Source organism: Myxine glutinosa, chromosome 2, assembly GCF_964187855.1.
Source record: "Myxine glutinosa chromosome 2, kmMyxGlut1.1, whole genome shotgun sequence".
In the NCBI taxonomy this organism is placed as follows: domain Eukaryota; kingdom Metazoa; phylum Chordata; class Myxini; order Myxiniformes; family Myxinidae; genus Myxine; species Myxine glutinosa.
This window is the reverse complement of record NC_136262.1, coordinates 119,739,719-119,754,255: the sequence shown is the minus strand read 5'-3', so window position 1 is coordinate 119,754,255 and position 14,537 is coordinate 119,739,719. Positions and strand designations below refer to the sequence as shown.

Here is a 14,537-nt window from a genome sequence, read left to right as displayed (position 1 = left end):
GTGTACATACTTGTACCACACATTTAACTTGGATCCCTTCAGCTGTTCTTAGATAATGGAAACGTTCAATGGACGCACGGACGGACGGACAACCCAAAAACACAATTCCTCTGGTGACATCGTCAGCGGAGGCATAAAAATGCACAATGATGTCATAATTAATTAATAGTTTCATGAAGAGGTGATAGGTTGCCATAATCCTTCTCGTCTCCATTATTGCAAAAATAGAGCACAATAAACAAGATGTTACTACGATGGCAATGTGGTGACCGTTCCCGTACGAGCAGGTCCACCTGTAGATGTTCAGTAGGAGGCAGTGAGCTTGCCATCGCACGGCAGAGGAGTTCGACTCGAGTAGGAACGCTTGCACAAAGCGGGCGAGAGTGTCCCCCTGCACCTCCCTGCACAGCTGCTGAACCAGCATGTCGCTAAACTGCTCCTCCTGCATTCCGCCCGTTGTACCACCACCGATGGCCGCCTCACCTTCACCGTCTGCGTTCACATGACCATTATAAACGGGCATCACCGATTAGGAAAAACGCAAAATCTATGTCACGTGGCTCAGAGAAACTCGCACAAAACGGGACAACACCGTACCAGGCAGAGTCTGGTTGGGTAAGAGAGAAGACTGTGGAATTTGAGTCTTGTTTCCACAAAGAGCACTGGTGAGCAACTGGAGAAGAACTGGAGAAACTCCCTCATCAAGTAGGAAGCTCGCTTGGAGGAGAAATGAGAGCACAGCTGGGAAGGGTAAAAGATTTCAGGCCAAGGGATACGATTGGCTTTCTACACTTAAAGGTTCAACTTAAGGAATTAAAATGAAACGGGACAAAAGGTGTGGATGAGGGAACTGTTAGTGGCGACAAACCCGCAGTACAACGTGAGTTATCTGGTACCAACAAAATCTCCATGGTCATAGGTGACACTGAGCTTACCACAGGTATCAGGAAAATCTAAAAATCACTTGATAATGATGCGTCAGGAAACGAGAAGCAGCAGCTTACTCTCATCCTTGAGACAAAACTTCTGCCAGTTGACGGTACGCTGGGACGCAACATCTGCACACATCTTCAAGTGTTCCATCTTCACAAGACCAAGATAAAGCAATGCAATCAGCAAGAAATCTTTCAGCCAATCATTTTAGACTTCAAACATCAATAACTCTAATTTGATCAAACCATTTGAGTACCAATAGACGAAAAAGCTAGCCTGGTTGGTGATCCACTACCACAAAATATACCAAAGCAATGAGCGAGTCGTAGCGAAGACTCGCCGCCGTAGCCGGGCTTTGTCCTTGCATGACTGGAGCCGGCGAGTCGGGAGTCGGATGCGAGGCGAGGAGCCGTCGTATCGCGGCCACGTGAGACTCCAATGCGTGGAGATCCCTCAGCTGACGGTACTTCTCCTTGGAGCCACATATGAAGAGTAGCAGTTTCCTTACTTGCCTCCGAACGAATGGTGTTTGCTGCGTCATCAAATACTGCAAGAACAAAAGAGAGGGTTCTGTTGTTGTTTTTGTAATTATTGTAGTTGTTGAAAATTAACATGCACCAGCATATAAAACAGGGCTCTAAGCCTTCCTTAGCGGCTACTCTTCCAGATGATATGTAGTTTATCCAGGTACTTCTGAAAACCAGATAACAATTTGAATTTCAAGTGGGACCCCCCCAGTAAAGTAATACTTTAAGTAAGCACTCTCAACAGTTTGTTTCCAAATGTCCATGTATCCTCAAAATATTCTGACCTCACACAGGAAATAAAACCAAGCCTGGTCAAAGACTGGCTGGGCTACAGCTGGATCAGCATCCGCAATTTTCTTCATCTGGTATGGCAGTCTCAGTGCCATCTCGGTGAGCAGCTGTGGATATGCCTCAAACACGTCCGCTGCATGACCCTGAAGAAATAAGCGAATGAGACATCAGACAAAGGCAGAGCAGTCTACAAATGAATCGTGAACAAAGTAAAAAGTCATGTTCCACCATTAGAGAAAGGCTAGCAAGAGAATTTGAAACCTTGCCTTGACATACTGCCGGAGAAAGAAAGGACTCATGTCAGGAGGTGGCGAAGGCGCATGGGGTCTCAATAGTTGACGTGGGGCGGTACCCCCGGTCCCCGGGTCCTCGTGAATCTGCAGTCCACGCCAGTACTCCAGCAAAGATCGCAGGACACAAAGACAGTGGTCCACTGCACCCGAGTCGAGCAACGCATTCGCGGTCGAACTGGAGATCAAAGAGCCCTGGAGCATGTGGCCAAAGACGAATGGCGAATCATTGCATGTATTGAAGGGAGGGAAGAGCTTAACAAAAACTGGGGGAAAGACCAGATGTGGATGGTTGACTCACCTCTGCACCGAGGCGGGAACTTGATTTTGTTCTTGACATAAAGACGCTGAGCAAGCGAAGGATAACGAGAATCACCTCGTTAGTTGGAGAGCGTTCGGCAAAGCTCGTAGCGTCCTGCAAAACGAGAGATAATAATAATAGCGTCTGTAATATATAGCTCACTTGAAGCATTCTTCACCAGTTTTCCTCCAAACATGGCCTTAAATAATTTACAATCAAACAAAGACAGATATGTGGACTTGCTTTCTTTTTATCCATCGCAAGTTCAGCGACGAGACGCGAGAGCAAGTTGTCCAGAGCGCCTCTGTCTTTCTCTGCCTCGCTGTCCAAGTCAGAACTCAACATCAGCACAACCTGGTGAGAAGGTAACCCGCATGACAATACATCTTAGCGTTTGATTTGCAAGCGTAAAATCACGCAAGCCAATCAAGAAAAACAAAATCCGTATTGTTGTAAAAATATGTGAACAAAATAATCATCAACACCATAAATAACATTTTCTCAACCAAATGAGAAAAATTCTTGCTTTGAAGAAGGGCTCATGCACGAAACGTCACTTCACTCATAGTTTTCCTCATGGCAGTTAACATAACCTGTGTCAACATTTTATTCAGGGAAAAAAATTAAGATCAGCCACCAACAAAGAGCAACTGTACCCTTTATAAAGACCCATTTCCTGCTGTGGGAACGCGATCATTAGCTTTCTGAAATGGTCTTGATCCCGAAATCATTCGAGGGGACCATCACTGTACTGGACCACAGGCCTACCTCTTCTTCAAAAGACACTGCATGACAATTAATGTCGATATATCAAAGTACGTTGTGCTCAATACCTCCTCGAACAGAACAGCGAGTTCCTGTCGTGCAGCATCATCGTGATAGACGTACATTTATAAAAAGAATAACTTACTAGAGGATCTCAAAACTGGAGGAAGAACAGAAAATCAAAGCAAATGGAAATGGCCTGCACTTATCATTCCAAATAAAAATTGGAAATCTTAGGAGAAAATTAAAGGAACGTTAAAAAAAGGATTGAAAACGAATCCACGGTTCATCACGTAAAAGGGGATTAGTAAATATTCTCATACCTGCATGAAGGGTATGGCTTGGACCCCACCAACTGAGCGAACCTGGTCTAGGTGCAGGAGAAGCTGCTCAAGAAGGATGAGACGGACAATATGCAGCCTGACGGAGATGGAAAGTTAACACAACATGAGTGAAGTTATCGGTCAAACAAACACGCCTCGGTTATCAGCTCCCATAAATCTATCATGGATAGGATGGAATGCACTGCACCGTGAGCAATAATCACAAGCTCACACAGGTACAAGTCCCACACCCTTCCTTAGCTTGCCTAATGTGTCACAATGCCTTCGGGAATTAAATGTAGACTTCACCTACAATCCCAGTCACTTACTCTAAACCTGAAACACAAACAAATGGGTACCAAAACCTTGCAAAATACGTTCTTTCATCCCAAAATATAGAAGTTTTTTTTCCCATAATTACAAAACTAAAGGTGACAATCTTTTTTTCACCTTCCAGCTTCTCCCACATCTCCCGCTTCAGGCTCCGGCTCCGGGTCCGAACCGGGGTCTTCAGGTTGTCCCATGGTGGTAGATATAGCTCCTGTGCTCGAGCTCACACTACCAGGACCACGTGCAGCAACGACTTCCACTCCTCCATCCCCATAAGCACTGCTTCTTCCAGATGCTGTAATGGAAACAAATTAAGTGAGAGAGCGAGCATGGCATTGCGTGCTTTAGAACAAGAGTACTTTTTGATTCGGGATTGATACACGTGTGTTGCTGGTAAATGAGTTCCTCCCGCCAGCTCAACAACGCTAAGTTTCTCGGACCAGATACATCATGGTTTACTGTGTTACTTTCATTCCTGTGTTGCTCGTCAAGCTTTTATCCAATTTTCTGTGCCAACCCATACTTAGTTGTATTGGATTGTCAAACTTGCCTGGCCGACTCGTCTATGGCTGGCCTCGTCAGCTTGCTGCTTATGCCTCCGTTTTTTGACCGCACGTGCTTCGTTTTTGCTCCTTTGCTCCTAAATATAGACACTCCTTAAAATACATAATCCCGGTTAACTTTGGCTGATACACATTTATTTTCTGACACTGTCTAAAGGAATAGCATATGTGCTGCGACGGTGAGAACGGAAGGTGATTATTCCATTGCAACGCGAAAGGTATGAACATAATAAAGTACTATGGTATTACAAATCTATGGCTTCCCCCCCTCCCAGGTTTCCGCAGGGCACACACGGTTCACCATCAACACCATTCTGGTGAAACTCCCAGAACCAGGAATCACTGCTCACCTCCACTCAATCATTCCTCTCTTTTTCCCCAACTGTGGGACCAACTTCCACATTCTCCTCAATCTCATTCTTCCCTCCAGGTCTCCAAGAAAGCTGTTCACAACAATCCCAGATCATCCCCAATCTAAAACATTTCAACCCCGATAAATCAGATCTACCCCCAAATTTCCAGTTTTTTCTTCCTGAGAGTTTGCCTCTGTATCCATCTTGTCCCACCTCCTGCATTCTTTCCAACCCCTCATTGTTGCCCGTATCCATTATTGTCTGTTGCCGTCTATTTTGACCCTCGGCCCAGCTGTTGGTGTTTTCCCCTAATCCTTTTGATGTTTATTTTGTTCTGCTGTGTCCTGATCCGTTCTGTTACGTCCTTCCATGAGCTTTGACTTTGTATAAAAAAGGAGTAGAGCTTGGCCTCAGTAATCAAGGCAGGTACTAGCATTGTGGTAAGATCAGAATAAAGACATCAAGAGTGTCGATGATCCATCATGAAAGATAAGTGAAGTTAAGTAAAGATTTCCCAAATAGCAAAAAGCACACACCTGGACCCATGACATATCAAACAAGCCAACATTACCATTCTGCTCTCCAGTGACAGAATCCACGGCACTTCCGCCACTCTCAGAGCCAGCACTACCTGCATGCTCTGCAGGTGAAGTCCGCAATGTCGAGCCATCTGTTGCCAGTGTGCTTCCTTCATCGTCTGATGCTGGAGCTGCAGAGGCACGTGGAAACCCCCATGACAGAAAATAGAACCAGAGGAGGGTTACCAGACAGAACTGGTCATAAGTACGAACGCAAAACTTTACCTCATGTTAAAGCTTCCACAAACAATGAATTAAAGAGGAAGGAAAATAAAAACAATTAGGACTCTTCACTGGGGGCAGGTTTTTAAACGTGTTGACAGAGATGAATAAAGGTTTGCACACCAGAAGCGGTTGTGTCAGAGAGGGTGCCAGCATCCAGGGAAGAAGAGCTCTGGCCTTGACCAGGCAACCCCAAACTCTGCAGCCTTAAGGTGTTGCCTCCACCTCCTGCTGGGACAGCCAAGATGTCTGAGCTACAGAGCTATAATAACATGCATGGGCATTGGGTTTAGTGTAAAAATGAGAATGTTCAGATTTTGCAGGTTTTGCAGATTTCAGAGAAGCTGTGGACCTATTGCTTAGGGAAGACCTTATGCTAACCTTGTTGGTCCTGCTGAAGACTTAAAGCAATGGCAAGCTCTACCATGGTCTCATCATCTGCATCAGGTGGAATGTCCAAACTTGGAGGAAATCCTTCTGCACCAGCAAGCAAGGCCTCCAGTGGAGATGCACCAACTGCACTTCCGCCTTCTGATGACTCCAGAACCATTGCCTCTGACTGCAAAAGGGCAAAAAATGTGGAAGCAAGGTAAGGGAACATTTTAAAACGATTAATAATCATTTTACTATGGAAGGGGAAGTGCAATGTTCAAGATCTGGGGAAGCACAGAGGCAATATGCTCCTAAATCATGTCATGAAGGTGCGAGAAATAATTCTAGACGTAAGGACAAGGAACAGAAGAAGTTTCGGGAACTAAGTGGCGTGCTGACGAGGAGGGGAGTGTCGTTGAAGCTGAAGGGAAAGGTGTATGCTGCATGTGTGAGGAGTGTTATGATTTATGGGAGCGAGACATGGGTAATGAACGTAGAGCAGCAACGAAGGCTGGAAAGGGTGGAAATGCGAATGGTTCGGTGGATGTGTGGAGTACCGTTGAGAGAATATGAATGAATGAATGATCGTTTTAAGGCCATTTTTCCCCGCTAGAGCGGGGGTTAGCCTTGTGGGCCCCATGACAATCATGGTTCCCTGTTTGAGGCAATGCTTTTATGGCCGGATGCCCTTCCTGACGCCGGACGCCAATATGAGAGAGGAAGACAAATGATGAATTGCTAAATATGATGGGAATAGAGCCTGTGATGGAGGATGTGAAGAGCAACAGGTTGAGATGGTTTGATCATGTGTTGAGGAAGGATGAAAGTGATTGGTTGAGAAGAGTGATGGAAATGAATGTAGAAGGAAGTAGAGGACGGGGAAGACCGAGAAAGACTTGGCTAAAAGTGGTGGAAATAGAAATGCGGGCAAGGGGGTTAACAAGGGAAGATGCAGAAAATAGGGCAAAATGGAGAAGATTGTCATGGGGACCGCAAGGCTAACCCCTGTTCTAGCAGGGAAAATGGCCTTAAAATGCCTGTTGTTGTTGTTGTTGTAAGGATAAGGAAGAGTTTGCAGATGGAGATCGGAGAAGAGCAACAGAGGTTTGGAAAGGGTAGGAGGATGACAGATGGGCTGTTTGCACTGAAACAACTGGTGGAGAAGAGTTTGGAGGTGCAAAGTGAAATGGCATTGGGATTTGTGGACCTGGAGAAGGCCTACGACACTGTCCCGAGAGATGGTCATGGTGACACTGAGGTGGATGGGAGTGCCGGAAGCGGAAGTTATGTTGGTGAAAGGGATGTACAAGGTATGCGCTGTGGCTGATGATTCGCCAGTAAGAGGAAGTGCTACGGCGGCTGAGAGGGTGTGTAGCATTGGGATTCTCATCTATGTACTATGTGTGAATATCTTTACAGCTCTGGAGAAACCCTGGAAAGTGTGTGAAGCAGCGAGGGGGCTTACCTTGTGTAGTCTTTCATGGTTGTATGATGCAGCTTTCTTCGGCTTGAAGAGCATGGGAGGAGTCAATTTGCAACTATATACAGTCACGTGAAAAAGTAAGTACACCCCATGTAAAGTTTTGACTTTTTCAACATATTTCAACATATAGTGGGGCGGCTTAGCCCAAATATTCAAAAGAATTGTGCATTTTGTGAAACAAGCACCAAATTTGGCACAAATGTACATTAATATGTTGCGAACATTTTCAGATATTGGGCCACTTGAAATTCCGTAATTTTTTTTTTCAAATTTTTTCAAATTTCGTAATTTCAAATTTTTCGGGTGACACCGTCACAATTTCGGTCTTCGAGGCCGGCCGATAGGCAAAGTGTGACCGGAAGGGACGAGGTTCTCCTGACCACGTGGCCCTCGATCTGGGAAGCGAGAGGCGTTCCATTAGTGGACGCGCCCCTCACGCCCGACTTTTGGGCGGCCCCGGCAGGCCGTTTGTTTTGACGTTCCGTGACAGGCCCCGCACCCCCACCTCCAGGCCGACCGGAAGCTTGTGCTGAGTACATCATACCTGAACAACTCAGTGAGGCAGAACACAGCAGTGCACACCAGGGTGACCCCTTCAGTGCATAAACCAATTAACCTGGCCACTGCAGGGCATACAGAAATGAAGTTATTTTCTGCATATAATAATAATATAAGTTCAATTCTATATAACAATTTCTGTTATCACCACTACCACTACCACTACAACTACCACTACTACAAGCTTTGTCTGGAATTTTGTGGACTAACAGACAAACAGACATACAGACAAGCTGGGATCAAAACATTACCTCCTTCCACCATTGAGTGTAGAGGTAAACATCATGGAAATTATATCATGCCCTAGATTTAATTCATGCTTACCCGTGTATTTGCTTCACTGGTTCACAAGGTCTTTTGCATACATGTAATTCAGACTCTCGTCTTCATTGCTGACCACACAATGTTCGCAACATATTAATGTACATTTGTGCCAAATTTGGTGCTTGTATCACAAAATGCACAATTCTTTTGAATATTTGGGCTAAGCCGCCCCACTATATCGGCCGGCCTCGAAGACCGAAATTGTGACGGTGTCACCCGAAAAATTTGAAATTACGAAATTTGAAAAAATTTGAAAAAAAAAATTACGGAATTTCAAGTGGCCCAATATCTGAAAATGTTCGCAACATATTAATGTACATTTGTGCCAAATTTGGTGCTTGTATCACAAAATGCACAACAGGTTTGCTATGCTGCTACACTAATACAGCTATTTGATCTTCATTTCAACAATATTGGTAGATAAAGGTGATATAATATAACAAATATCATGAAACATTTACATTTTGTAGTCCATTGTATAATTTAAATAAACATAAATGCAAATTTCGCATGTGGAAAAAGTAAGTACACCCTTGGCTCTAATAGGTGGTATTGCCCCCTTTGGTAGAAACAACCTCAATACAAGTAGGCGTTTCTTATAACTGTCTACCAGTCTCTCACATCGACTGGGAGAAATTTTTGCCCACTCCTCCATGCAGAATTCATTCAGCTGTGCGATGTTTGAGGGGTTTCTTGCATGCACAGCTCGTTTCAAATCCCCCCACAACATCTCGATGGGAATTAAATCCAGGCTTTGACTTGGCCATTCCAGAACCTTCCATTTCTTTCTTTTCAACCATTCCTTGGTGGATTTACTGGTATGTTTAGGGTCATTGTCATGTTGCAAGGTCCACCTTTGGTTGAGCTTCAACTTTCCGACAGATGGCCTCACATTATCCTCAGGCAACCTCTGGTACAATGAAGAATTCATAGTGGATTCTATGATGGTGAGCTGCCCAGGCCCTGATGCAGCAAAGCTGCCCCAAACCATAATATTTCCACCACCATGCTTTACAGTTGGTATCAGGTTCTTGTGGTCAAATGCTGTCTTTGGTTTTCGCCAAACATGTCTTCTGGTACTGTGGCCAAATAGCTCTACCTTTGACTCATCTGTCCAGAGCACATTGTTCCAGAAGTGCTAGTCTTTGCCTAGGTGTTCATTGGCAAACTTTAGTCTTGCCCTGATGTTCTTTCTGGACAGAAAAGGTTTCTTCCTGGCACACCTCCCATGTAGATCAAATTTGTGCAGCCTCTTTCTAATGGTAGACTCGAGAACTTTGGCATCAACAGTGGCAAGAGCTACCTGTAGGTGCCATGATGACATTCTGGGGTTCTTAGAAACTTCTTTCAGCATCTTGCGGTCTGCTCTCGGGCTGAATTTGCTGGGGCAGCCTGGCCTGAACAAGTTGGCAGTTGTTTGGAATCTTCTCCACTTGTAGATGATCTTCCGGACAGTCGAATGATTGATTTCAAATTGTTTGGAGATCTTTTTAAATCCCTTCCCAGACTCGTAGGCATCTATAACCTTCTTTCTGAAGGCCTCAGAGAGCTCTTTTGATCTAGGCATGGTGACGCCGCACACTTAAACAACAATGAGCAAACCAAGCTAAATGTCTGAGGTTTAAATAAGACAGGTTCCTCCAAGATCCTCTCGAACGATATTCTAATCATTTGCACCTGAGCTGGTGCACCTGATTCTAATTTTAGGTATTTGAAGTAGTGATAAATGTAGGGGTGTACTTACTTTTTCCACATGCGAAATTTGCATTTATGTTTATTTAAATTATACAATGGACTACAAAATGTAAATGTTTCATGATATTTGTTATATTATATCACCTTTATCTATCAATATTGTTGAAATGAAGATCAAATAACTATGTTGAAATATGTTGAAAAAGTCAAAACTTCACATGGGGTGTACTTACTTTTTCACGTGACTGTATGCTGTATATAAATACTGAATGCTCCGAACTTAGACCAACACCATGATGATTTCATCACAAAGACGTGATGACTGCAAACCCAGAAGGGCATCTTGCAGCTCAACTCCTCACCACATACAAGGCTTTCATCCGCAGCTCAATGGAATACGTAGTGTGTTCAAAAAGTATCCGACCTTTATTTTTCGTGCGTAAAAAAAAAAGAAGCTAGGGAGGCGTTGATTGGTGCACGTATGTAGGCGATCCTAATGCACACGCGTGAATTTTTTCACACCAGCAGAAGCTGTCATTCGACGGCAGACCGCCGATGAGTGAGGACATGTAAGTGAGCGCCGTCGGATTTTCGTTTTTGACAAAATGACGGAAAAACTTGAACAACGCTACTGCATCAAATTTTGTGTTTCATCAAACTTGCATCAAAACTGCAACTTGGTTTCTGGGTCGTACCCATAAACCCAGGACTCATCGCCAGTGATCACTGTGTTGAGGAAGCTGGGATCGCTGTTCACAGTCTCCAGCATGCCCTGTGCGATCTCCAAACGGAGTTGCTTCTGCTCAATCGTTAGCAGCTTTGGTACGAACTTCGCTGAGATTCTCCTGAAGCCCAAATCCGCCTTCATAATGGAATGAACTGTGTTGAATCTTGCGGATCGTTTCCACTTGGGAATCGCCAAGCTTTACACAAAATTTGAGGCAGTAGCGCTGTTCAAGTTTTTCCGTCATTTTGTCAAAAACGAAAATCCGACGACGCTCACTTACATTTCCTCACCCATCGGCGGTCAGCCGTCGAATGACAGCTTCTACAGGTGTGAAAAAATTCACGCGTGTGCATTAGGATCGCCTACATACATGCACCAATCAACGCCTCCCAAGCTTCTTTTTTTTTTACGCACGAAAAATAAAGGTCGGATACTTTTTGAACACACTAGTACTGTTACCCCCTCTGGGCCGGTGCTCCTGCCTCACACCTAGCTCGGCTTCATGCTGTTGAAACCAAAGCTTTCAGAATCATTGGAATCTCCCGCGATGAAGCTAACTCCGAGGGCCTTTCACTCACTCACTGCAAGCAGGTTGGTGGTCTTTCTGTCTTCTACCGACTCCTCTCCGGCCTTGCTCTCCCAGCTCTCTCTGTGCTCTGTCCCCCAAATATTCGTACAGGTCACACAAGATCTGCCAGCAACCCTCTTATGGTTAATCTGCCAAAATCTAGGCTCTCTGCTCACCTTCACTCTTTCATTCCCCTTTTCTCCCACCTCTGTAACAAACTCCCCCACTCCCTTCAATCCCACTCCTCCCTCCAGGTCTTTGAAACAGCTGTTGAACACCATCTCTTATCTTCCCCCATCCAAAACCTTGATCTTTTCTAACCCCACTAATTCACCCCAGATACACTTTTTTGAAATTCCAACTTCTTTCCTGGAAGTCCTTGCAGTGTCCATATGTTTTATACGTCTCCCACCTCCCTCCAAGCCCTCTCCCTCCCACAGTTCTCTCGATGGCCCTGCTCTCAAATGTTGTGTTTGTGTCCTTCCCCCTCTCTCCCCATCTTGTCTATCTTGTCTTGTCTTGTCTTGTATCTTGTATCTTGTATCTTGTCTTGTCTTGTCCCCTTATTTTGTGTTTTATGTGTCGGTTTGACTTTTTGTGTGATTAATGTTGGCTCTTTCACGAGCCTCGATCTTGTATACCAAAAAACAAAAAAAAACAAAGCAAAGTCAAAAGCTGTCACCAAACAGATGAAAAGTGAAGGTACCAACCTGGTTTCGCCCTTGTTGGGGCTCGTCGGGGCAACATATCGCTGTTTCCTCCACTTAGTGACTTTGAAGCCTTTCAGCTTATATACTGGCTAATGATGCCCAAACAACTGAGACTGGTGAGGCTAGATTGTATTTGGGACAAATTTGGATTTGGGCTGAAGGCACTGCCTTCAGAAAGTATTCACACCCATTGACTTTTTGCACATTTTGTTGCGTCACAACCTGAATTTAAAATGGATTGAATCGAGATGTTTTTGTCACGGATCTACACAAAATACTCCATAATGTCAGTGGAATTTAATTTTTAGAAATATTTACAAAATAAAATTAAAAAAAATACAGAATATCTAATTTACGTAAGTATTGAACCCCCTGAATTTACATAAGTATTGAAATACTTCGTAGAATCACCTTTGGCAGCGATTACAGTTTTGAGTCTTCTTGGGTCTGTCTGTATCAGCTTTGCACATTTGGATTTGGGGACTTTCTCCAATGCCTCCTTGCAAATTTGCTCAAGCTCTGTCAAGTTGGATGGGGAGCGTCGGTGAACAGCAATATTCAAGTCTTTCCACAGATTCTCAATGTGATTCAAGTCTGGGCTTTGCCTGGGCCACTCAAGGAATTTCACGTTCTTGTTCTGAAGCCATTCCAGTGTTGCTTGGCTGTATGCTCGGGGTTGTTGTCCTGTTGGAACGACAATCTTTGCCACAGTCTAAGATCTTTTGCACTCTGTAGCATGGTCCCCTCAAGGATTTGACTCCATTCATTATTCTTTCTATCCTTACAAGTATCTCAGTCCCTGCTGCTTAAAACCATCCCCATAACATGATGCTGACACCACCATGCTTCACAGTAGGTATGATGTTAGATGGGTGATGAGCTGTTTCCACCAAGCGTAGCGCTTTGCATTCAGAACAGAGTTCAATCTTCATCTCACCAGTCCACAGAATCATTTGTGTCTTGGTCGCAGTCCTTGGTATGCCTTTTTGCAAACTTCAGGCATGTGCCTTTTTCTCAGGAATGGCTTCTGTCTGACCACTCTCCCATAAAGCCTAGATTTGTGAAGTGCTATGACTGTTGTCCTTCCGGCAAGTGCTTCCATCTCGGCCTAGAAACTCTGTAGTTCTGTCAGAGTGGTCATTGAGTTATTGGTCACCAAACTGACCAAAGTCCTGCTTGCCCAGTTTCTCAGTTTGGTCGGATAGCCAGTTCGAAGAAGAGTATGGGTAGTTCCATATTCTTTCCATTTCATTAAAATGGAGCTCACTGGGCTTTTTGGAACTTTCAACACCCGAGCAATTGTTTTAATCCCTCCCCCACATCTTTGCCTCCTCACAATTCTATATCGGAGTTCTACGAATAGTTCCTTGGACTTCATGGTAGAGTTTCTACTCTGACATGCACTGTCAACTGTGCAACCTCATATAGAAAGGTGTGTTTCTTTGGATTGAATTGGCCACAGGTGGACTCCAATCAGGTTGTCGAGACATCTCAAGGATGACGAAAGGAAATTGGATGCACCTGATCTCAATTTGGAGTGTCATCGCAAAGGGGTTGAATACTTATTGACTCGAGACATTTCAGCTTTTCATTTTTAATTATTTTGAAATGGATTTCTAAGAAAAAAAAATCCACTGACATTATGGGATATTATGCAGATAAGTAACAAAAACATCTCAATTTAATCCATTTAAAATTCAGGCTGTAACACAACAAAATGTGAAAAAAGTCAAGGGGTGTGAATACTTTCTGAAGGCACCATATTTGCCTTTGGGTACTCGGAAAGATACTGAAGATATATTGAGAGCATCCAATAAAGTACTTGTATCATTAGAAAAGAGGATAGAATAATCAGCAAATATAGTTCATAGAACATGATACATGTACATTGTGCAGGTAGTGAACAAAAAAAATGGACACAACTGGGTAAATAAGGGGCACCAAGTATATTGAAAGGAACTGTTTCCACACAAGTGTGGCCAATGTTATAGTTCAGCAAATAACATCCCAGCATACTTAGGGTCATGTATAAAAATACTACGCATGCCTGCTTGCCCATAATTATGGCTAGCATGCCTGCAAGAGGAGACCTCAGTGATCTTGAAAGAGAGGTGATTGTTGGGGCGTGTTTGGCAGGAGCTTCAATGACAAAAACAGCTCAACTTGCTATTGTTTCACCAACAACAGTGTCTCAGGCAACCAAGTTTGATTTAAATCCCTTCAGCTGTTCACAAGTATCACATTTTTACCTGACATAACATCTGACCTCTGACACCGAAATCAAATCGGTTCATAGTTGCATCATCTATCTATCTATAATTCCAGTAATCTCTGTGTGTGTGTGTGTGTCTGTGTGTGTGTATGCGACCGCTGTTTCTCGACAACCACGGGTCCGATATACTTGAAACTTGCCAGGTATATTGCTGGGGACCCGAGGATGTGCCTTTTCAAGGTTTCATATTAATCGGAGAAGTAGTTACCGAGCTATGGCGATTTCTTTACCAAACTCCGCAAGCCGTTCGCTTTGGACCAAACCATTTCATGTAAATAGAGGGGGGGGGGGGGGGGATTGTCACCGTACTCGCAAGCCGTTCGCTTTGGACCAAACCATTTCATGTAAATAG

The 14,537-nt window shown here is 44.1% G+C and overlaps 1 protein-coding gene across 1 annotated transcript in view; it reads right to left on the bottom strand.

Annotated features, from left to right (window-relative positions):
* The window catches only part of UBR4 (ubiquitin protein ligase E3 component n-recognin 4), a 203,382-nt gene that overhangs the window by 45,090 nt on the left and 143,755 nt on the right, over positions 1–14,537 (bottom strand). The window contains exons 59-71 of the mRNA XM_078771567.1: positions 5,858–6,035; positions 5,600–5,704; positions 5,248–5,385; positions 3,881–4,055; positions 3,431–3,527; positions 2,586–2,696; positions 2,343–2,456; positions 2,018–2,236; positions 1,745–1,894; positions 1,241–1,480; positions 1,005–1,083; positions 598–741; positions 294–492 (exon numbers count right to left, since the gene is read on the bottom strand). Of these exons, the coding sequence (XP_078627693.1) occupies positions 294–492; positions 598–741; positions 1,005–1,083; positions 1,241–1,480; positions 1,745–1,894; positions 2,018–2,236; positions 2,343–2,456; positions 2,586–2,696; positions 3,431–3,527; positions 3,881–4,055; positions 5,248–5,385; positions 5,600–5,704; positions 5,858–6,035 (1,949 nt within the window). The remainder of the gene's footprint in view (positions 1–293; positions 493–597; positions 742–1,004; positions 1,084–1,240; positions 1,481–1,744; positions 1,895–2,017; positions 2,237–2,342; positions 2,457–2,585; positions 2,697–3,430; positions 3,528–3,880; positions 4,056–5,247; positions 5,386–5,599; positions 5,705–5,857; positions 6,036–14,537) is intronic.